Source organism: Vitis vinifera, chromosome 14 (assembly GCF_030704535.1).
Source record: "Vitis vinifera cultivar Pinot Noir 40024 chromosome 14, ASM3070453v1".
Lineage (NCBI taxonomy): Eukaryota > Viridiplantae > Streptophyta > Magnoliopsida > Vitales > Vitaceae > Vitis > Vitis vinifera.
In genome coordinates this window covers 27720843-27745625 of record NC_081818.1, presented here as the reverse complement: position 1 = coordinate 27745625, position 24783 = coordinate 27720843, and the positions used below count along the sequence as shown (strand labels likewise).

The following is a 24783-nucleotide window of genomic DNA, read 5'->3' as shown; positions in this document are numbered from 1 at the left end:
GAAGGGAATTTCATATTTTTGTATTTGTAGTATTTGCATCTTAAGCCCCTAAAATGATGGCTAAAAATCAACCTCTTAATCGATTGGGCTTGAAAAATGCATCATTCCAAATTTGACGATTAGGCACATAAATAGCCACTTGACAAAGACTTCAAAATCTATTCATATTAGGTTGCACCTTCAAAAGGGATTGATAAAAAGATTGAAGAAAACGCCATTGGAGACCCTACTTCAAAATTTTTTCGATGCTAAACTTAAAGTATTGATCAGCTGAATAAAATAATATAAAATTAATAAAATATTAATTTCAAGCATTCTAAAGTATAATTAATTATACAATTATTATATTAATAAATAGATTACACATAAATTTAAATATTAAATGATTATTTAAATATATTTTCTAATTTTTATTTTAAAATTTTGAAATAATAAAAGTTTTTAAATATTTTAATTTTTTTTAAATTATTATTCTTGATAAAAATGATTTTTTTATTATACTTTATATAGAAATTATTATTATTTTATATTTTTAAAATAGAAAACAAAGAATGTATAAACATAAAGTGACGGGCATTGAAAATAAGATCGGATAGAACTTGAGTTTTATTTTTCATTAAAAAATTCGATCAAAAAAATTGTGAGATTAGAGGTCAGCACGCTTACAAGCCAGTGGTTCAAAAATTGGGACGAGCCAGGCTCAGGCCCATTAGTACCTGACAGAACACACGTGACCCCAATCTCTATTTAAGCAAGAGCATTCAATCATCTCTACCCCAAACGCTGCATTTCCGTCGATCTCCGGGTTGAAGGTACTGTTCCGATCTCTATTCCAATTTCAACCGATCGATTTCTTGGTTAGATACAATCATTTGGATGCTGAGAAAATAAAGCGAAAATGAAAGAAAGTCACGAATCGTAAATCTTTCACCATCTAGGGTTCGAGAATACGTAAAATTGCACTTTACCCAAAACTCATAAGACTCAAGAAGTTTCAATTCTTTTGTTTGTTTTGGATTTTTGGTTGCAAGGAAACCGAGAGAGATAACATTAGTAATCAAAATGTGGTTTTCTTTTATTTTTCTATGTTTTCTTGGTAACCAAGCAGACGTTCGGATTTCACTCCGAGTGCTTTATAAGTTGGGAATTCTATTGCTGCAAGTTTTGAATTCTAGGGTTTCGCTTTGAACATCCATGGAACTATTGCCAGCTGAGACTGAAATTTTGTTAGATTAACTATCTTTGCTACTTGGAAATGTTTTATTGTATAAAAGTAGATTTAGTTTACATACGCGAGAATATGTAAAAAGTAACTAAAATTTTAATTGTAAAATTTTCACCAATCATGATTTGGAATATAGAAAAATGTCGCTTTGCTTAAAATTCACATTGTTGAGGGCGTTTTCCTTTTCCTCTTTTCTTTCTGGGAAGCAAAAGATGAGAAATAACATATGAATGAAAATGGTGTTCTATTTTCTTGGAAATCAAAGGCCTAGGGTTTCTCTTTGAATGTTTTTAGACTGTCAATGTTGAAAATTTTAAAATATAGGATTTCATTTTTTTTTTTTTTTTTTGATAGATAAAACTAATTGCATTAAAAAATAAAAAGCGCCACTAGGACGCACCAAAGTATATAGGAATATAGGACGTATACAAATAGCGCCTACTAGTAATAGGTTTTCATTATGGACTACAACTCAAGATAGACTTTTTGCAAAATTAAATTTCGCGAAACATTAACTTGTACAATTATATGTAAAGAGGATTTGGCAAATAGTACATACAGTGTTGCCAAAATACAAGCCTTTGGAAGCAAAGGAAGAGCAGCAAAAAAAAAAGAAAAAAGAAAAGAGTATCAATTCTTGTCTTAAAAAAACAAAAGGGGTATTTGATTAAAAGGGTCGTTGGAAACCCAATTTTGGAAATCTAACTCTTCGTCATTTTTTGGCCTCATTTTGACAAAAATGTCCTTATCGTTTTCTTGTCAAAATAACCATTTATTTTAAAACATATTGTAAATACTTGAAATAATCAAAGGCATTTATGTTAAAAATGGGTTACGCTGCAAACAAAAACATGGGAAGGGATAAATTCACAAATATGAGGAGTATTTCATCCCTTTTAACCAATTATTTCAAAAGAAAATGAAGAACTTTAAATTGCAAAATAAGTAAATCTTTAAGATGAATTTATTAATATTGATATAGTTAAATAATGAGGATGTGAAATATGTGAGGAAATAGGTGATATAATAAGGATACTTATGAAAGAAAAAAGTCTACAAACTATTCATACTTTTATATATAGTATGGATATATGTAAAAACTATTCATACTTTTTAAAACCTATCCTTTGAGTGTAATTCAGCTTAGTTGGCTTTTAATATGTACACCCTAGGGTTGGGCCTACAGAGTCAAGTTCCTAGATGAGTTTTAGGAGATGCTATACCTGTATAGGCTTTTTTGTTCCTTTTATATAGTGCTCCTTGTATAGTAGAGGTTTCTTCAGGTCTTTTGATTAGGTTTATATATCATGCGGAGGATTTCTCATCCTTCTTATGTTTTATTCACTTTTAATTAATACATATGTTGATTCTAATATGTATATATATATATATATATATATAGTTATTGATGAACAAATCAAATAATTTTGGAACATAGAATATTTAGCAAACAGAGGTTTCAGAGCTCAACTCGAGACAGTGGCTATGGCTTTTGCATCTTGTCTCCATTCATCTTACTTGTCGAATACCTTCCTTCCAATCCTCCGTCACCGCTCAGCTCTTTCCACCTCCACTAGCCACCTCCATCGGTTCTGCTCACCCAGCCGGTTCTTCTCTTCTGCAAACCGGTTCAGACTGCCATTAATGCAGGTTCAAGTGCAGGCCAAGAGAGGGTTCTCTTTCAAAGAAGAAGTAATCGCTTCTCGTAAGTAATCTCCTTATATCTCTCAAATCGTTCCCTTTTGTCTTCTATCTTTTAGTCTTCATTAGTTGCTAAGGAAATGAGGAAAAGAAAGGAAATCAAAAGTTGAATCTAATTTCTTAAGGTTGTTGTCTTTTCAAATGTTAGCTCACCTCAACAAAGCAAAACATTTGTATTCTGCCCAGTTCAGTGAGGTTTTCAATTTACTAAGTTCCAACTTCAACCAATGAAAAATCTTGGGCTGATATGTTTAAAATTCTTGTATTTTCCTACATTTCTTAGCAACTAAACATCGGATCAGCAAATCTTTAATCTCTTGTTCAATACATAATATGCGATGATTAAATACTGCTCCCTTTTCATTTCTTTTCTCTTGCTAAGCTCTGATTTTGTGGTAATGTTGCAATGTCTTAGCTGCTGATCTTTCCTTTGAAGCACCACTCAAAATTGTGGAATATCCAGACCCTATATTGAGAGCCAAAAACAAGCTTATCAGTACATTTGATGACAATTTGAAGAAGTTGGTTGATGAAATGTTTGATGTAATGTACAAGTAAGCCTTTTTGACTTATTTATTGTTTCAATTTGTTCTTCAATCCCTTTGTTGATTAGAAGATAATATAATTCAATTTTTTTTTCATCAGATATAATTGGATTTTTTATTTATTTTTATTTTTTACATTGATGAAGTAATTTGAAGTTTGAAATCATTGTGACACTTAAAGGGGTTGTTTGAGACACTTGATCAGTCGAGATAAGAATTGGGGCATTCAAGCCAATTTTTTGAGCTTGGGTTTCTTGATTTCAAATAACCTGTTCAAGCTTAGTGCATGTATGTTTGCCGAAATTCAGAACTTTTTTTTTTTTTTTTTTTTGTACTTAACCTAGTTTTCTCTAGTATTCACCTTGTGCAAAGTTTAAGACTCCTTTCACTACCAATGAAAATCAACACTACAAATGCTTTTTGTTTCTTTGTGAAACTTTACCAACTTTATGTCACTTCTCTATTTATCTACTAAAAAGTTTTTTCTGGTTGATTTTTTGTAATATTTTGTGTGAACCTTGTCACACAATGGCGTTGTGGTTTGGTTTTTATTAATTTTATTTGTTTGAAAAAAATATTTATTTGTTTTTTTTTATGATTTTTATTAATTTTATTTGTTTATTTATTTTTTATGGAGAATTGATTTTTTACTTTTGTTTTAAAGTTGTTGGAAAAACATAACAAGAAACAAAACCTAATTGACTCCCGGGCTACACTAGTAAGCATAGGTTTGAAATACATTGGTTTCTAGTAAATAAGTGGAGACTTTCCTAACAAAAGTATGCATTCTATTTTTAATAACATAAGACTTGATGGATTACAAAAATATAATACAATAAAAGATTGAGTTTGAATACATGGATGTCAACCTTGAGTAATGGGGCCCTTGAAGCCTAGCTCAAGTGGTAAAGGGATGGAGAAGGTTTGTGGGAGGTTCCTAGTTCAAGTCCCAATGTAGACAAAAATTTACCTATCAAAAAGAAAAAACTTGAGTAATGGGACTTTAATTATTTCTTATTTTAATATTTTACAAAGATGAATTCAAAAATTTGTTTAACTAAGATAAATTTCATCATTAATTTCCACCAAGCAATTACAAAAAAAAAATTTACGTCATACAAAATAATTGATTTGGAAATATAACTATTGACAAATTTTATTTATGAAAAATTATTATCATTTGTTCGGTTTTGTATTCCAATTGAATTTAAAATAATTTATTAAGAAAGAGAGTTTTATTATACATATCAATTCAAAATGTTTTTATCCAAGCCAAATTATTACTTTTTATTTCATTTCATTTTTATTTATGCATATTTTTTAAACTAAAATGAAATTTCCAATTAAACACTAGAAGTTGTTAGGAAAATAGTCTCATAGGCTAAACAAAGAAAAAGAAAGCAAAAAATGATTCTCTTTACTTCAAGCTCAACCTCTCTACAAAATTAGTCATAGCCAAAGAATGGTCCTGGTCCTCTATGTGCATCCTAACCCAACCCAAAAATATGGACATAGAATTAGATTTAACTGTTTGGCCTGACTGCTCAGCATCATTAAATGCCCTCCTATTTTTTTCTTTCCATAGAGTTCAAAACAAACACAAGAGAGTAGAAAAGGAAGCAAATTTCAATTTCTCCTTTTGAGAAGGAGCTCTAAAAGCCGGAATGCTCAATCAACTATATTTACTCTTTTGGAAAAGTTAGAAGAGGTGAGAAGAATAATTGGGAAATAGTTGTTGCTGACTAATGAAGTTAAAGATCCTTTCTTGGAATGTGAGAAGGGCCAATGATAGGGAGAAAAGGAAGTTAATTAAGTCTATAATCATGTCTCATAAAGTGGACCTTGTTTCCCTTAAAGAAACTAAGGTGCAAGAGATGTCTATTAAGATGATTAGGAGCTTGGGTGTGGGAATATTTTTGGAATGGGAAGTAGTGGAAGCTAGAGGTTTAATCGGAGATATTTTGGTTTTCTAGGACAATAGGGTGGTGGATTTGTTGTTGGATATGGAAGTAGGAGTGTTCTCCGTCTCATGTTGCTTCAAACATTATGAAGATGGCTTTGTTTGGATGTTTGGAGGTTTCAAAATGTGTTTTCTTTTCAATTTGACATTTTACTAATTAAACAATTTTTAAAAGAAAATTGAAGGACGACATGATATTATGTGCTTCTATTTTATTTTTATTTGTCGTTATTTTATCATTTGAATAAGAACTTTCTATACTTTTGTGAAATAAATTCAATGAAATAAAATAGAAATAAAAATGATCATTTTTTATATATCATATAAAATGTAAGATTATTGAAATTGAAAACAAAATGATTACAACAATATTTGAATAATGATATTAAAATGAAAGTGTAAATATTAAAAGTGTGCTGAATCAATGGCAAAAGAAAGAAATCAAATTAATTAAAGTGTAAATTGATGATAAAAATAAAAATAAAATATAAAAATTAATGTTAAAACTAAAATTAAGAAGCAAAATAAATTTAAACTAAAAATAATGGCAACGAGTCAAATGAAAGAAAATAATATGCCAAAACATTCAAGCCCCTCAAAACACATGTGTGAGTGGATGTGTATCATTTTGCTCAGGACAAAATTGGAGGTCTACAATTTGTTACTCAAACTGCATGGTCTGAAGTATTCATGAGCCTACTTGAACTCAGCTTGGTGTTGCTCAAGGTCAAGTTGGGCTTGTTGATAAGTGAATGTGGTAGGGGTTCTTAATGAGCTGAACTTGATTAGCTGCACTGCTGTTTGGGGGATGATATGTATTAACCAGATGGTGAGGAAAGGTGCAATAGTTGTTAAGTAGTGTTGGATGTGCAAGTGGGATGAAGAAATAGCAAATCATCTTCTTGTCCAATAAGTTGCAGGATCTTAACGGCCCTTTCTTTGTACTAGAAAATACTGCTGTGTCATTTTGGACTACCATGCATTGCAGCGTTGGTTAGTTTGCTTTTACCTGACCTAGAAAGAAAGATAAGAAGTTTTTACTGATAGCACTACACTACTCTGAAATTGAATGTTTTAGGATTAGATCTATTCTTTAAAATTATTAGGTGCTTATAAGAATGCTTGCCATTTACAGGAGTGTGAACAATACTTGTTGGCTTCCTTTTCCACAGAACTGATGGTATTGGGCTCTCAGCACCCCAAGTAGGAATCAATGTTCAACTCATGGTTTTTAATCCGGTTGGTGAACGTGGTGAAGGAGAGGAAATTGTTCTTGTAAACCCTCGAGTAAACAAATATTCAAAAAAAATTGTTCTCTTTAATGAAGGTTGCTTGTCCTTTCCGGGGATCTATGCTGATGTAGAGGTATCCATAAATGCTGATTCCTCTCTCTTTTTTATTTTATTTTATTTATTGATTTATTTTGTCTGGTGCCTTTTAGCTTAACATCCATTCAGAGTAGTATACAGGAAATGGTTACTTTGAATAATTAATTTTCTTTGGTGCATATTTATGATTTTACCCTATCCACTGAATATCAATTATCATCTTCCTGAGTGAGGAGTTCCCATAAATCTTAAGATGATACTTTGGTGTGCCTTCAGTTAGCGCATTTAATATATTTATTCCACATTCCTATAAAAAATAAATGAATATATAAATAAATCTTAAGATGATGCTGATTTAATTTCTAAGTAACTAAAGCATGCAGGAAAAATTCAAACATTGCATGCTTCTTTCCTTGTCTCTTGCTGCTTGTGAAATAGAAAAAGTAGTGTTTTATTGGTAGCTTTGAGCCCAGAATTATTCTAACCCTAAACAATTGTACTTCGAGTACTAACTAATATAAGTGATATGTGTGTGTGTGTGTGTGTGTGTATTATACTTATTTCAATGCTCAATCCGTGCTTCAAGCCTCCACCTAAATGAAATCTAACCTTCTGATTCTCTAAATTTTGTCTTTTTTCTCTAAGCCAGAAAAGGGAGAGTGAAGACACAGGGTGCTTATAGTCTAAATGAGCTTGGCATGTGTATACATGTTCCTATGAAAAGGATTCATAAACTTCAAATAGTCAAATTATATCATGCACCTGCATGTGTTCAAATGCATAATGTTTTGGCTCATTTTCAAATGTTGTTCCAGCACAAACTCCACCATGCCTTAGCCTGAGCTCTTTAGGCCTGGTTAAATAAGTCCTAGTACACTGCTTTGTTAAATCATAAATTGTGAGGTGTTACATTATCACCTTAACCTGTGTAGTGGCAATTTAATAGAATAATTGTTAGTTTATTAATAACCAAACACAAAGTTTATTATGTTCCTTTTCGATTGTATGGAAGCTGTGGTTCCGTTGCTGCCTCTGCTTCTGCTTCATTTTTTTACTTCAATGCTCTTCTTCTGAGTTCTAATCATTGGAGAATATGCCTGAAAGTTATTTTTTTTTTATCAAAGATGAATACACCATGCTTTGACAAAACTTGACTTTGCATGCAAGTATCCCTTGTTCAGAAGGTGCATAAGTCTCTTGTTACCTAACCTTTTTTTTTTTTTTTTTTTTTTTTTTTTTGTGGTCTACCCTGCTCTTTGGTTTGTACACCATAATATTGCAGAGACCAGAATCTGTAAAGATTGATGCACGGGACATCACTGGTGCAAGATTTATGATTAACTTGTCAGGACTTCCTGCACGGGTGTTCCAGCATGAGTTTGACCATTTACAGGTTCTCTTCTTTAATTTACATTCTTTCAATCATTGCTGGTTCAACTACAAGAAATCCAATTGTTAGAATTTTTATTCAGGGAATATGTAGCTGAAAGTTTTAAAAACCAGATTTCTATGGTGTTGGTGGATCCCTCCCAGATTTTATTTACCAAGAACATTTGTGAAACAGATGATGAGATACCATCTGTGCTTGTGGCCTGAATGTTGAGAAACAAAGAAATTGCTCTAGATATCATATACTTGGTGTTTTTGTGTGGTCCAGTTTTAGTAATAATCCATAAATTTCTTTTTCTAACATAGGTCTTGAATTTGCAGGGTACTCTTTTCTTTGACAGAATGACCGAAGAAGTTCTTGACAGCATCCATGCCAATCTGCAGGTAAGTTGACATATGTTTTTCTATCTCTTGGTAGTGGATGAGTTCTTTTACCTAGTTCTTGAAGGGAATCTAAACTATGATGATAAGTAGAGCATTCGATATGCTTTCTTTTTGTCAGAAATTTTGTTCAGTTATTTAAATGCTGTGAGTCACATGAGAAATAAATATTCATTTTATGCCTTGGCACTGACCCATTTGGTAGTTTAAAACCATGGTTTGAAATGTCGGATTTTTTGGCAAAATATCGCCGATATTTCGGTTGTCAGAGTAGATCGACACAATATTCCACACTGATAATCGGTCAGTCAATTTTTCACTAATTTTTTTTTTTTAAATTTCGCCGAAAGTATTTTTACTCATTTTTCGGGATATTTCCCGATATTTTCGGTGGCCAACCCGGTCAACCCTTCAATTACGTCGCTGCTGCTGCCCATTCACGTTGCTGCCCGTCGCTGCTGTTGCCCAACTGCTGCTGCCCGCTGCCAGCCTGCTGTCCCCCTTTCAAATTTTGCCCACCTTGTTTACGTTGATGCAGGGATTCAAACCCAGCCAAAAGTCTTGGGTTCAAGCCCAATTACCACTAGGCTAAGCTCATGCTTTTTAATGTGTAGTAAATTTGTTAAACTTCATTATTAAAAAAATAATTATAATTATTTTACTTTAAATTTTATTTATTTAATTAATTAATAATTAAAAACCATCATTATATTTTTTTAACAAACATTTTTTAATATCATTTATATGATAATTAAATATACAAATATAAATATTAAAAAATCATTTATGCATCATCATTTATTGTACATTATTGAATGCATTTGAATTGAATAAGTTATAGTTTTAATATTAAATGTATTATCATTTATCTTATTAATCCTATTTTAAAAAATTATTGTCACTTCACTTTTAAATTTTTTATATTTATCCTTTTAATTTTATTTAATTTTGAATGTTTTTATTTTAAAATATTAAAAATATAAAATTTTCAAAAAATACTAAAATAAAAAAATAATAATAATGAATTTCTAATATTTCATAAATTAAAATTAATTCAATTCGATAAATAATAAATTATTAAGATTGATTTATCCTTACTTATTGATATTTTTCTCTTTGATCATATCTATGTCAATTATACTTAGAAAGTAACTTTAACATATGTATTTTTATTTATTTTATCATTATTTGGGGTTATTTTAAATATTTCCATGAATTTTGAATAATTTTCGCTTTACTGATATTTTTGTCAAAATATCCACCGATATTTCTCTGATATTTCTGATATATCCATAAAATCCAAGTACTGATATATCTATATTTACCAATATTTCAAACCATGTTTAAAACAAAAGTCTTCTGATAAATTAAGTACCATGGTGATTATGAGTAGGTTTTCTTCCTACCTAGTTGCAAAAAAATGCTTTAAGTATGTTAGATCATTTGGTTTAGTCTAGGTGCAAGTGCTTCTATTCATGGAAATCTATTTGATCTATTTCTCCTTTCCACTTTGTGTCTCATACAAAAATGGGTCATATTAAAAGAAGGAATGATTTTGGGAATTACATGAGAGGATACACTTGCATATGAAATTCCAATTCTCTGATTCCAATTTCCGATCAACCAAACAACTATATATAGAAAGAGAGATCTTTTTCTTACTGGACTTAGATGATGGTGTTCCCACCCCTTTCTTCACCTTATATCTCCTAGATCCATTGAAGCATTTCAGAGTTTCCATCACAAGCTCTTGTAGGTGATCCTTTCTTCGTCATCAGTGAACCACAGATTAGTGGAGATGATTTAGGGTTGAGGTTTAAGAGCCGGCAATGGGATTTAGGGTCAGGTTGCTTGGCCTGTGTTTTTTTATTTTTAAAATTTGTATCATCTTTTTTGAAGTGTTGTTTATTTAGAATATACAATGTTGTTTGCAATTCAGGATAGGGTGGGCTGGTGATGATAAAAGTCTTAAGCATGTATGAAAGGTGGGTTTGGTTTGGTCTCTTCGGCCTAAGGTTTTCAAACTGATAACTGAATCAAATTAATTAGTTCTACCCTTTCCAAAACTGAACCAACATTTTGCAAGTGAAAGATGAACCAATTAAGTCAGTCTGTGGATTGGTGTGATCGGTTTTCATGATATAGCTTACGCCCCTAGCTCTGGCTCATAGCATGAGCTATGCATGCCTCGAAAGGAAGGAATCAACAAGATTGACATGCATGGGCCAGCAATGCAACTAATGTAGGCTATGGGATGAGAAGAGAGTTTGGCACACAAATGCAACATTGCAGCAAGGATGTGGGCCAAGAGGGGGCTTAGCACACATTTTTTGATAGGTGAGGGGTTTAGCACACATAAGGCCACTATGCATACATCAATGGGCTGTGTGACACAGGTGGGCTCAACATGCTACAACGTTTGGCATTGGTGAAAGACCAAGCAAGCACTGTTGGACTCTTAAGAACATGACATCTAGATGTGTAAGAATGTGACATTTTGGCATTGTCACAAGCACATGAGGCCGCTTATGCATACATCAATGAACTGAGTGAATGCTAGGGCTTAACATGGTGCAACACTTAATATTGGTGGAATACCAAGCAAGGGTTGTTGGACTCTAAGAACATTACATCTAGAGGCATAAGGATGTGACACCTTAGTATTGACCAAGGGGTTGGTACTTGCTAGCATGTTAAAAAGTTGCAAGTCGTCTAACATAGGACACTTAGTGGGCTGAGATGCTTGCTAGACATGTGTCACAAGCCAGGCAAATCTTTGCAATGATGGGGTAGGTGGCATGTAATTGGCACATTGAGACTTAGAAAGGTGGCATGACCAAGAGAGTGGGCTGTTGAGCATGGTACAGCTAATATAAGCAGGAGCAAGCAATGCAACTGTTGGGATGGATGACAATGGCTGAAGCCATGAGATGAACCACTACCTAGATGTGAGTGGTGTTAGTGGGATGATTCCTAAAATATGGGTAGAGTTGGTGCCCATATAAAGCATTCCTCTCTAAGCCTTCTTTGCATGAACTCACCGATGAAAGTTGCAGCAATCTTGTTCAGAGAAGGCCGTGGCCGTTTTCTTGTAAATGCTTGAGTTAATATAAGTTAGGGTTTTTTCCCTGTAAAAAGTTGCTTGTCTTGTGTTGTTACTTGTGCATCTCCTGAGGCTTAAGAAGGGCTGGCCTAAAAAGACTTTTAAGCGCCTTACAATATGAAAATTTTGGGGGTAAATTTCATGCTTGTGACAATAGGACACATAATACTTGTGAAACAATTAGTTACCAACAGTATAATAAACCCATACAAGCATGCATGCATGCACAAACACACAAATCCTGGAAGGTAGGGCACATCTGAACCATGTTGAGCCTGGTAAAGGCTTAAGCTTAGCCTTGAGAATGGACACTCAGCCAAAGATCGGTTCCATTCATTATCTGCTCAAAGCCATCAGTCCATTCTATTGAAGGGGGTTCACATGGCATTACAGGCTGGCCCTTTTTTTTCTAGTATAAGAAAGATGGATAAAAAATGATCCTGAGACATGGCATTGGCAATTTGTCAAGGTGGGGACAGGGACCTTGCAAACATTCCTTGGAACCAAACAAATTACCTATAAGCAAAAGCAGAGAGATGGCTTGAAAAGAATGTTCTTTCCTTTTCAAACAAGGTGACTTGGATCCAAGGCCATGATGTTATTTAAAAGTTCATGTTAATGATGATTACACTCTGCCCTTGGTTACTTTTTTAACCTTGTAGTTCCAGCCTTTCACAGTTTCACTGTTTCACATTGTTACAAATGTCATATGCCTGTTACATGATTAAAAAGTATAGAAGCCACATGACCATCTCTAAAAACTAACATGAACATAAGGAAACTAAGAAAACAAAATATGAATTAAAATTTGTAACTCAATTCTTAACTAGTCACCAAAGCTAATAGCTAGTGGACTGCTTAGTCTTGGTAATCTTCTTGGATTCTCCTGTGTTAGATAATTTGCTACAAAAGGTGGAATACAAATATGCACTATATGTCAAAGAACTGTCTTTTTGGTTTTTTTATCCATGTTGAACACATAGGTCAGGCATTACTTAGTGTTGCAGTGTAGCACTAAAAGCAAGAAACCGTATCTGAGAAACTGTATCTGCCAATCATAAGGGAAGAGTTGCTGATATAAAATATTGTTAAATAATTTGATTGCTAACTTTATAGGATCCATAATGCTTTCAGAGGTTTGTTGCTGTTTCATATTTATGAATGGGATAATAGCCCAATTTTGCAATGGAAAAATGAAAAGTTTGTTATGTTGCTTAGTGCCGATTGTTCTGTTGACAGGACTTAGAACGGAAGTATGAAGATAGGACTGGATTTCCAAGCCCTGAAAGGATAGAAACCCGCAAAAGAAGGAAGGTGGCAGCTGGTTTTGGGAAATCATGAATACACAAGCTTCTAAATGTATCAGGTTTTATATGTAAAGTACACTGTTAATGCATGTCTTGTTTGATTGTGTCCTTTATATTTATTCTATTAATATAGACAAGGATATTTGGCCTGATGCTGATTGTACCACATACAGGAGTATGCTGAGCAGAAGCACAAACTGGGACAAGAACATTGGAATGTTGTGGATACAATAGATGAATAGTATTATGTATTATTGGTATTGGATACCCGGGTAATAGTTTTTTCTTGTTTAATGCGATGCAATGTTTGTTAGCAAGACTGAATCTCTTCAGTTAATACCTCAAAAAGTTTCACACCCACAATAGTGAATCAACCTGCTTTGAGCTTGAAGCAGTGACTTCTGGAACTCATTTGCCCTGGCTCTTTTGACCACAAGCATTGTTGGTTACTATAATGCCCATTCGAAGCCCATAATTGACTTTTGAATCTTTCAAAAACATCTGGAAATGTGAATGGTATCCTTTTTGTTTTGGTAATTTCTTAGATTCTTCTTATCTTCTTTGCTTCCTTGACCTAAGAAATAAATAAAAAGGAAGGGAAAAAAACAGACAAAGAAGATAGAGAAGAAGCATTTGATGTGCTCCTGCTTTCTCTGGTGTACTCCAATGTTGGTGAACTTGGGAGAAGAAAAGCAATAGATATGTCCAACTTTTTCTGGTTTATTCTTTTAGTATTAGTGATCCTTTTTCTTTTCTTTATTACAGGTATGGGATTGAAGATTTGTCTTAATGATTCAAGTATTCAACAATGAAGAATTGGCATATAAAATACATTTCACATTTTTATTGACACATTCTTAATTACCTATGCTTTTCCTTGGTAATACTTAATTGATAGCTGCCTATCGATGAGAATTTGAGGGTACTGTTTTGATTTTATTTTTGAACCAATTAAATAAAATTTTCTTCCCAACATTTTCCATTATACCAATGTATTTTTCTTGTTATTCTGTCTTTCTGAGATTATGTTGAGGATTCAAATTTGTATTGGTCAAAGAATTTGTTACTGGTGGTTTCTTAATTCTTGGCTAGAGCACGAAGCCAGAACTCAGATCTATTGTTTCTCAGGCTTTAAATGAGTTGCTATTAACTTTCAGCTGCTATTGTAATTGCTTAAACATCTGGATACATGCTTGCTTGATTGTGTGTGCATTCTTTGTGATATTATTTCCATTTTGTCTTTATGCACATGACATCAGGTATGGTCCTTTTTTTCTATGCTAGCTTTTGATGATTGTTAGCACTTTCCACCATTGGGTTCTATCCAAAGGTCCCTGTGTCATTGGGAAGTTCTGTTACCGGTGAACTATAGAGTGATTTAGGATATGCTTGTGCTGTTTGACAGTCATTTACTTTGCAAATAGTTAAAATATTTTCTTGGTGATTTTTAATCATGCAGGAAGCAACCAATAATCAAGTAGGACAAATTGAAATATTGGAACATGTCTAATGATGGAAGCCATATAGGATGCAGGACATAGTTATGATCACCGTGAAAAACCATACCTCAGAAAAATAGGCATCATCATAAAAAGTTTCATTTTCCGATTGACTAGATTCATTCTTGTATTGTTATCAATCAAAAGTGCAATATATATATTAAGATATTTCATTACATTATCAGAATATGAAGATATGTTTAATGTTGTTTTGCATATGCATACATAACAAGATTTTCCTTCTGCTATCATAGTCTGATATGCTTAACCTTGCTGTTTTGTGTACCAATGAGATGAGATTTGCTGTTTATTCTTGATTTATTGAAAATATCTTGAGACAATCAATTGTGGGATTCTGTTTCCTGGTTATCACTTCCTTTGTTATCTGTTCCCCTGATGCACATTAAGGTCACAATACATGGCTTACATTTCCAATGGTTGAGCTGTGAATTTATATATATGCAACATATTTTCATGCTTCCTATAAGGCTATGACTTAGCTGCGTAAGCATTCGATCATCACTAACCATTTCACGCCAATATTTTAAAATTTATCATAAGAATTGGGGTTGGCTCTTTGAATTACTTAATCTAGGATAATGTGTTGAGATCCTTCATTTTTGTGTTGTTATCATCTTTGTTTCACCTTATGTATTATTAGACAAGTGGGGATTATGTTTTCATGTTTCTGGTTAAATGCACCTGTGTGATTCTGTTGATGGACAAGTACAATTAGCACGTTTGCCAACCATAGGGCTCCTGAAAGTGATCTAGAAAGTAGCCACATTTTATACCTCCTTGTTTTTTTCTATGGAAAGTGGAAACCGCTGTTTTCCTCAGAAACAAGAGTTCTACATGAAACAGTGATTTTATAGACAGGTATCACCTTCATTACACTACTATAGCATGAATAGTTGTTTTGAAATCATGGCAGGTCCATGTTCATATCTATCATAACACTGGCTAAGTTCAGCATGAATCACCATTGGAATGTAGTTGGTTTTTAGATGGTTTGCCTCTCTGCAAACAGTCTATTGGAGGGATGGTGTTGGTTTTCAACTGTCCATATGTCTCCCAACAGAAAGGTCCATTCGATTGGGAGACTTCTTGTGCTGGTTTTAGCTGTATGGTGGTCAGAGTCACACCTGAGCATGGCAAGCTGTCGCTACATGCAAAGTGCACGGGGTTTACCGTGTAGGTACCCCTTATGTTTACGTAGTTTATGTCTGATACAGCTACAGCTTTTGTTTCATTCTGGCATCTGCTCTTGTCACAGTAGAATTGATCGATCATGATGGGAGTTTTGACCCTAGAAACTTGAATGTTTGAGAACATGACCCCACTCACTGAGCCAGAACCGCCCTGCAGTGCCAAATGATAAAACTATGAGATGGTTGGAGATCATATATCAGAGGCGTCTGAATAAATTGTAGCATTATTGTGTTTTTCAGAGCTGCTTTCCTTCCGTTTCCCCCCTTTTCCCTTCAGGATGATTAGAGAAGGGACTTGGAGGAGTGGTAGGATGCTTTTACCTGCCATGTCTTGATTCTGACACCAGTCATTGTATCCTGCATTGTGATGTCTCGAACCGTGACATTTTTTACGCAGGCTTTGGTGTTATCCCTCCCTAGACCTCCAATGCTGATTCCATGACCAGGTCCACAATTCACATTGTGTACGAATATATTTGAGCATCCTGTCTGTATTGATACACAGTCGTCTCCTGTAGAATGCATTATGAGTTAACGTTACTGATGAACTTAGATGTCAATGATGACCAATTTTGTGAGGACTCTGCCATAATTTTGCGCAAGTTACGCTTCTACTAGCAAAAATGACCAGCCGTGGTGCTTGTGTTCTCAAAAGGACAAGTCGCAAGACTTTTAAGGTTTTTGGATTTACCACAAGCTAGATTTGTGCTATAGATCACCACATTTTGGGAGTTCTGTAGGTGGATTCCGTCCGTATTGGGGCTGTCCCCGGGGGATGAAACAGTCACGCCAGAAACCTGGACGCCGGTGCAATCATCAAACTTGAGGTGGGTCTGAGGACTGTTTTGAATTGTGATGCCAGTGACTGTCACAACAGAACTCCCATAGAACCTGAGAGCCTGCACATCAGAACAACACCACAAATAAATTTTTTGATGTTGAGATTTCGTTCCAAGGTTGTGGAATTGTGTGGATGGGAAAAGTTTATGAAAAGGCACTTACTGTTGGCTTGGTGCTTGGCATTTTTGCACTGAGTTCACCACTTATCTGCAGAAGCGATTGCCAGAAAAAGGACTGGTGGTTAGTTTCAGGGAGTCTTAGAAGTGTCTCAGAAGTGGATTTGTCTGGGCTTAGCAACTTACCGAATCCTGTTTGCTGCTATAAAGTGAATCTCCGGCAGTCGGAGTTTCTGATTCTGATTCATCTGTCGAGTCATTCCACCAGATTGAGCCTTGTCCATCGATAGTTCCTTTACCACGTATCGTAATCCCTTGAAGCTTAGAGAAATCGAGCCACTGATAGAACCCTGATCCCCAAGCACTGGAGCTTCTAGGAGCAATGATCTTCCCATCCAACTGCAAAAGAAACATTCTCAAAGGCTCAGTCCATCAACAACAACTCTATCAAACTCTCCGTGAATAGATTTCTCATGATGTTGGAACAGGAATCAGATAGTGAATATGTGTAACTCACCTGAAATACAATGTTTGGTTCGCAGTTAGGGCCCGAGAAAGTTATCGGTTTAACGAGGAACACAGACCCAGATGGAACCATCATCGTCGATCCCCGAACCTGGCAAGCTGCCGCCCATGCTGCTTCAAATGCCTGCCTTGCATCATAGCAGCTGGTTAACTTCAGGTTTTTACTGAATGAATATAAACAGAGACTATTGTTTTACATACAGACAGTTCCACCTGATCGATACAACTAACAACCCTCTCAGAAAGGAAAGTAAATAGTTGGTCAGAACGAAACGTGGTGGCATGTAGGACTATTCACCCACTTGAAAAAGCATTTGAATTATTTATACGTAAATTTATATTTATTTTTAAGTCGATGAAGAAACAATTAAGAAGCTACAAACAAAAGGCATTTGAAAATCACCTTGGTGTCATCAGCCTTCCCATCACCTTTGGCACCAAAGTGTAAGACATTAAAGGTGGAAGAACCAGTATTCTTCAATGGAGTCACTCCGTTTCCTTCATCCATCAATTTGGGGTCCTGATAATTATAACCATCATAACCTTTTCCTATGGTCTTGAGCTGCCGGGTGTACATAGCTTTTCTAGCACTGCATGCTTGAAAGCTCGAAGAGCAGGCAAGCAAGGCGATGAGAATGGTGAGTGCTAGCCTTTTGAGACTGAAACCACTCATTTTCTCGTGGAAAATTAGAAGAGAAAAGTGGAAAGCTTTGGAGAGGTTTTCGTTGAGTGACAAATAAAGGAGATGGTTGGGTATTTATAAAGTAGGAATGTGGTAGAGGACTAAGCTCGTGATGCTACAAGCGTAGAAAGCAACTAACCTTCATTCTCTGGTATTTTCTACCCTTTTTTTCTATTTTTTTTATTATTAGTCCTATAAAGAAATTAAAAAAAAAAACCATTATTTTTTTAAAAATAAATAAAATAAACAAATAAATAAATAAATTTTTTAAAACTTTTTTTTTTAATGAAAAAAAAAAGTCCCTTCATTTGAATGTCAAAATATGCAAGTATATAGGCATAATACATAAGTATCTTAACTTATCATCCGGCTAATATGAAAAGCCCGAAATGAGTCAGTGTGACGTAACCACAGAAGCAGTCCAAAAATCATGCAACCCACCTCCTCCCAAGTCCCACCCCCAAATTTCTATGTTGGCGTAGTGTAGAAGCAAATCGTAATACTATAATCCACGGTTCCCACAATAATACATGAAAATCCACGTCAAGGACTCAGACAAAATTTCTTAGACTAGGCCTCTGGAAAGAGAGAGGGAGACATGTAGAGCATATTTTTTCTAAGTGGGCCGCCGTCTAAAGCAAGATTTATGGATTTTGCTAGGACTAATAACCAGCACGTGACAGTCGTTTTCACTAGGATTAAGAAAACCGTTAAAATTAGTTTATGAGCCCCCTGATTTGATGCCACGCCTTTCGGGATTCGTCTCTGTGCATTGGCTCACTTTGGGTGAAAGGCTCGTGAGGTTTTCTCCTGTCATGTATTTCTAGAAGATTTGCTCAATTCATGTATTCAGTTTATGATGTGTTATTAAAAAAATGAGCCATTTAATTAACTCTTTCTTGAAAGAAAGTTATCGTTTACATCATGACATCTAAAATTATGCATCTCTTGTTTCAAAGGTATCATTGTTTGATGATTAGTATTAGATTTTACTTAGCAAGTATTCCACGATTTTAACTCCTACTAATTTATGAGATCGGCCGAATACAGTACAAATGAAAATAGAGTTTATATATATAAAACTGGTTTTATTGGTTTTCATATTAGGTTTTGGTTTAATAAGTTTTTTATTAAACTTAAAATCAAGTTTTTTAATATTTATTATTTAATGACTTAACTTTAAATTAAATTATATTTAAGGTGTTAACTTAAAATTTATTACTTAATTCTTATCTTAAATATTAAGATTTTTTTATAAAATTAACTTAAAATTTATTTTAAATCATCAAATTGATATATTTATCATGGTAAATTATAATTAAGGCAAATGAGGTGGAGTAATAATGGAGGTCGTGGAGTGGCAAGAGAAATTGTGGAGGTAATTAAAATAAATGAAAGTAAAAATGTAAAATAAAGACGTGGACTTAAGAAAGTTAAACTTATTTTATTGGTTTTCATATTAGGTTTTTGTTTAATAAATTTTTTATTAAATTTAAAATCAAGTTTCTTAATATTTATTATTTATTGATTTAAATTAATTTTAAGTTAAATTGTTAACTTATATTTAAATTGTTAACTTAAAATGTATTATTTAATTTTTATTTTAAATCATCAAATTGATATATTTATCATCGTAAATTATAATTAAGGTAAATGAGGTAAAGTAACAATGGAAGTCGTGAAGTAATAAGAATGAAAATAAAATTATAAAATAAAGACTGGGTTTCAAAATAAATTAATTATTTTTATAAATAACTTAAAATTGATTTTTACTTAAAATCATACCATTAAATTATTTTATCAAACATACTTAATTTATTAAATAATTTAAATTAAGTTATTAAATATACTTCGTTTACTTAATAATTTAATATAATTTATTAATTCATTTTAACTTATTAAAAATAAAATTCATTCTTTCCCTCCTTGGAGAAAGTGCGCCGATGATCAAGAAACTTAATGGAAACGCTTTGAAAAATTTTCATCAAATTTCTACAAATGAATCATTGCAGTTGAAACCCGTAAAAATATTTGAAGTAAAAAAACCAAAGTCTCAAAGTCACGTCGTCTTCCGTCACGCTACGTCGCCATTCCATCTCTCCTTTTTTAATTTTCCACCCATCAATTCGAGATTAATGCGCCGCAATTCGATGAAATTGAGGCCGGCGTCGAAAGGAAGCCACACACACCTTGAAATTATTTTATTATTATTTCCAAATTTTATGATACTAAGTTGCTTCCTCTATTGGGCATGTGACTCTGAATTTCAATTGGTTAACCTTCCACGTGTGATTTGAACACTTAGTGCCCATATTCAGAGTTTCTGAGCTCGTGGTCACATTTGAATTGAGAATTTTATTTTATTTTTAAAATAATTATTATATTGTTAGGAGGGTTTAATATGATTTTGATTTTTGTAAATTTCTGGCCCGGATTGGCCCCCAACACTGATTTTGGAATCATCAAAATTTTAACTTCTTGGTGTATTTTTAAACATGTGGAGGTTGTGAACCCAATCAAGTTAATAAAATCCAAAATGTTTGTAAGTTAAAACCCGTGAAAAAATCCAAGATGTTTGTAAGTTAAAACCCGTGAAAAGCTATGCCGGCCTTATCACATTTGAAAGGACAATGTTGCCATAGCATGTCATGCATGAATATGATCCGCTAAATTTTGTTTGATTTTTTGTCTTTGAAGATATTATAAGGTTTTCAAAATCCCGTCATGTTCAAATCAAAGGTTCCATACAATACAAAATTATACATTTTTTAGTATTATCAATTAGATGATATTACGTGCACAACTTAAATCATTTTGTTTTGTTTTGTTTTCAAGTCTTATCAATGATTGTTTATAATCTTACGGTAAATAAAAACTCGAATCTTAAACAAGAAAATGTCGATATTTTTCATTTTAAGGTATTATATCTTAATGCGATAAGTCAACTTATATATTTTACAAATTGTATAGGGTTAGATATTACATCTTATATCAATTTATTAGTGTTGGCTCAAGGTTTAGTTAAATCTTAAGTTTTGATGTTAACAAAACAAAACTTGCATTTAATGCATGAGTTCAAGTTTGATAAGAAATAACATCGGCAAATGAAGACTTATTAAAGACTTAGATTGGATTTTGATGGTCATAGGCATCTTAAGTTAGGACTAATGCAATCCAATGAGGATAAATATATTTTAACATTGACATTTAAAAACTATGCAATTTTTTTAGCAAAAAATAATTAATTCTTTACAATGGTTTTTTTTTTTTTTTTTTGAAAACAAACTTATTTATAAATTATTGATTATTTTTATAAAAAGTTGATATTGATTCTTTTAACAATGAAAACTTATATTTTGAAAGTATTTTCATTGTTGAAAAACATTTTTAATATGAAGTTTTCAAATTAAACTAACTTGAGTTGTTTTACTAAGTTTCTGTGTTGTTAACTAATGGATGACCTCATAGCTAACCAATTAACCAAAGTGGTCGATTGATTCACCTTGGTAGTGTCTATTGATTCAACAATCGATTGATTGATTTGGTCTCAAAGTCCACCTACAAAAGTATAATGACTAATAAGTGCTTAATAGGATAATTAACTTGTTGAGCCGAAAATATGATTAATGACTAGTTTTCTATAATATGTTATAAATAGGATCATCGATATTCATTTAACTTGTAAATCATTATTACATCGAGTTTAAAGTTTTAAACCTTTGTTAAGCATTTATTGTCCTGCAAACCCTAATTTGCATACTCTTTCATTACATTCAAGTCTAAACTCTCTTCATTTCATTTCTCGACCTACTCTAAATGAAAGTTCTATTTGATAAATTTTCAATTGTAAAATTGTGAGAACCTTTGTGATAGTTGTGTTAAAGCTTGTAAAAGTGTGAGAATAATATCACGGACATGTAAAGATTCTTTAGTATATGAGAAACTAAATGTATGTATTCGAGTTTTGGTTAAAAGAGTCTACGCATAGCAACTTATTTTAATTTATTTTGTTCAAATATACAAATGCAAGTCATATTTTGAACCCTCACGAGGCTTGTTTTCAAACCATAATTATCACTTTTTTAAAATTATTCAAAGAAGTTGTGAATGCATATGATTGAAATTTGCAATCCAACAATCCGACAATCATGTAAATTATCTTTGACCAAGTAAAGTACAATAATTTTATGTGAAAATAATATTATATTAAAGATGATATAATTCAATACAACTCACTTGTGTTCTTTTACATAAATGACTCCAAAAAAGTAATCAAGTCCGTGTTCAATAAGTACATTCAAATGATAATTTAACAATTATATTTACGATGGACGTTGCAAGTGTAATATTTAATAAATTAATATATGATATTGGAATGTGCTGAATTAACTGATAAATCATACTTGGGAGGGTATGTTCGTTAAAGAATGTTTTTGAAAAAAAATAATAATAATAAAAAAGTATTTGAAGTTTTTGGCTATGTTTAGTTTGCTATGTTTGGTTCCCGGAAAGTACAAAGGAAAGAAAAAAAATGATAAGGAAAATGATTTTCTCATGTTTGGTTGTCCTATGAAAAATATCAAAGAAAATCAAATATAATTAAAACTAATTAAAAACTTATGTATTTATAAATTATTTAATATTTATATTGATGAGTTAAAATAAATAAAATGAGTTTGAAGTAACAAAAAAAATAATTTATCAACTTTTAATCTATTTTTTTATTTTCCTTCACTTTTTCTTTCCTTCTACTTTTCCTTTGTATTTTCTTTCCCTCAAATTTTCCGGAACCAAACATAGCCTAAAAGTTTGAAGGAAAATATGAGAGAAAGAAAATAAAAAGAAAAAGTGTAAGGAAATAAAAATTAAAGCTAAATAAAAAATAAATTTAAAGTCAATAAATTATTTTTATATATTATTTTAAACATTTTTCATAAATTTAACTCTTCTATGTATGGATTAAATAATTTTAAAATATACAATAATTTTTTAATAATTTTAATTATATTTAACTTTATTTTTCATTTTTCATAATAAAATGAAACATGAGAAAATAATTTTCTTTAATATTTTTTTCTTTCCCTAATAATTTCCTGGAACCAAACATAACCTTTATGTAATTAAATAAATTATCATTTCTCTTACTTATATAATAATAAATAAATAAAAACGATTATACCGTAAAAATGTGAATAAATTCTTCTATTTTCTTGTCTTTTCTACTCCCTTCTATCACTCTCTTCCCCTTCCACTCCCTTCACTAAAAATAGTTGTTGGTCTTCGTTTGTTATTCAGGCCCCTTTTTATTTGGGCCTACATTCCACATATAGTGGGCCAGTACTATTTGTCTATGGCGTTTGGGTTTGCACTGTAAATGTGGATTTTGGGCCATGACTTTTGCTCTGGGTGGGTTGTGGGGTTGTTGAACTATTTTGGTCTTTTGTTGGTTGGGTTGAACGGGAGATTACAGGAATACATACATATATGCATGCATTCATACATACATACCTACATATTTGATATCTCCCTCTTTATATAGAATATTATATTACATTAATATTGTTTTAGGTTGTTATGTATATTTTTGCAAACTAAAATTTTGATTTTTTTTTTTTTTGCAAAACAAGTAATATTAATAAATAAAAAAATATGAAAAATGTATCAAATAAATAAATTTATGGTTCTTGCAATATGTATATATGTATATCTCATATCATTTGGAGGTTGTCTTATCTCATCATGTATGTAAAAGAAGGGTTGCCCCTTTATGCCTAATGTGGGCCTTATGGAAGGAAAGAAATGAGAGAGCATTCAACAATGTTGAATGGGCTAACCAAGCCATCAAATTATTATTTTTTTGTATTATTTTGTGATAAAGGATCACATTTTGTCTTTGGTTGGTTTTATAGATTGGTTGTTCCTTAGGTAAGGGATACGCTTTTTTGTGTATATTTTGTGTGTATACTTTGTGTGTGCTATTTCCATAATTTCTAGGCATTTCTAACACGTACTCTTGTTTACTTATCAAAAAAAGCTGATTAATTATTTTATTTTATTTTTTAATTAAATATGAAATAAAATAAGTGATGAGATAATTAATCTTATCTCACCATCAATTAAACATGAGATATGATATATTGTTATTTTTCTTATCATATCTCATATTATAAATTGTGAACCAAATATAATCTTGTCCTAGGCTAGCTAGACAAAATAAGATAGGATCACTATATATTATTTTTAATGAGATATGAGATACTTAAGTATTATATACGATGGAAACGATATAATATTGTTTGAATTGTAATAACAAATACAATAATAACGTTTATTGCTTAGCACATCAATTATTGTATTTAGTATTTTAAATCGGTCAATTTTATCATTAAGTTTATACTTCATCTTGTAACCTCATTTAACATTTTAAGCTTTTTTATAACTTCTTTAATGGTTGACTGTCTTGTATTGTTATTTTCAATCGATTGATTTTTTTCATTTATTACTTTAATCAATTTTTTTGTACTGTGTATAAAATCATATCATAATTCATAAATAAACAAAAGTTAGCTAAACTTCATATTTGTTATCATTTACACTTTTATAATCACCTTATTTTTGTCACTAAATGTACAAACTCCATTAGATACTAATAATGTCTTTTTTTTTGCATTAATTATCCCTTGCTCGATAAATTCAAAAAATGATTTGGAAAAAAAATGCGTATGCTATAGTAACACTAGTACAATTTTCTAAAACGTATTTTAATATTTCCTTTGCCTTCAATCAAAACTTCAAATTTATTTTCAAAATTAACTTTTTTTTTAATACTAATTCATCCATCATGAAAATAATTCTTTCATATCATGAATATGGTTATTGTATCTTTTATCGAGGTACTAAACATCTTTGCATTTTATGTTAGATGTTGTTACATTATATGCAAATACAAAATCCTAATTTGCCTTATTAGT

The 24783-nt window shown here is 32.1% G+C and overlaps 2 protein-coding genes across 6 annotated transcripts; one reads left to right on the top strand and one right to left on the bottom strand.

Annotated features, from left to right (window-relative positions):
- Positions 1 to 589: 589 nt before the first annotated feature.
- On the top strand, positions 590 to 13924 carry LOC100250707 (peptide deformylase 1B, chloroplastic). Of its 5 annotated transcripts, none has more exons than XR_787625.3 (9): positions 590 to 812; positions 2664 to 2930; positions 3342 to 3480; positions 6604 to 6796; positions 8042 to 8152; positions 8470 to 8532; positions 12872 to 12991; positions 13113 to 13211; positions 13705 to 13924. XR_787625.3 is itself a non-coding variant. In XM_002276928.4 (8 exons), the coding sequence occupies exons 2-7, from the start codon at positions 2711 to 2713 to the stop codon at positions 12971 to 12973; spliced, it is 828 nt and encodes a 275-aa protein (XP_002276964.1). In that variant the 5' UTR covers positions 590 to 812; positions 2664 to 2710; the 3' UTR covers positions 12974 to 13007; positions 13113 to 13924. The 5 variants fall into 5 exon arrangements, 1 of the variants encoding a protein (XP_002276964.1); XR_787623.3 differs by having other exon boundaries at positions 12872 to 12998; XR_787624.3 differs by having other exon boundaries at positions 12872 to 13007.
- A 1325-nt stretch (positions 13925 to 15249) lies between these two features.
- Positions 15250 to 17861, bottom strand: LOC100233039 (polygalacturonase). The gene is given in 7 exon segments (NM_001281051.1): positions 15250 to 15800; positions 15971 to 16161; positions 16341 to 16548; positions 16652 to 16696; positions 16792 to 17004; positions 17123 to 17254; positions 17534 to 17861. Coding segments are annotated over 7 exon segments (1452 nt in total). The 5' UTR covers positions 17804 to 17861; the 3' UTR covers positions 15250 to 15407.
- Positions 17862 to 24783: the final 6922 nt, after the last annotated feature.

Coding starts and splice junctions, on each gene's coding strand:
- LOC100250707 (XM_002276928.4), top strand. CDS start 2,711: ATGGCTTTTGCATCTTGTCTCCATTCATCTTACTTGTCGAATACCTTC. Junction 2,931..3,341: donor AGAAGAAGTAATCGCTTCTC/GTAAGTAATCTC, acceptor GCAATGTCTTAG/CTGCTGATCTTTCCTTTGAA. Junction 8,153..8,469: donor ATGAGTTTGACCATTTACAG/GTTCTCTTCTTT, acceptor TTGAATTTGCAG/GGTACTCTTTTCTTTGACAG.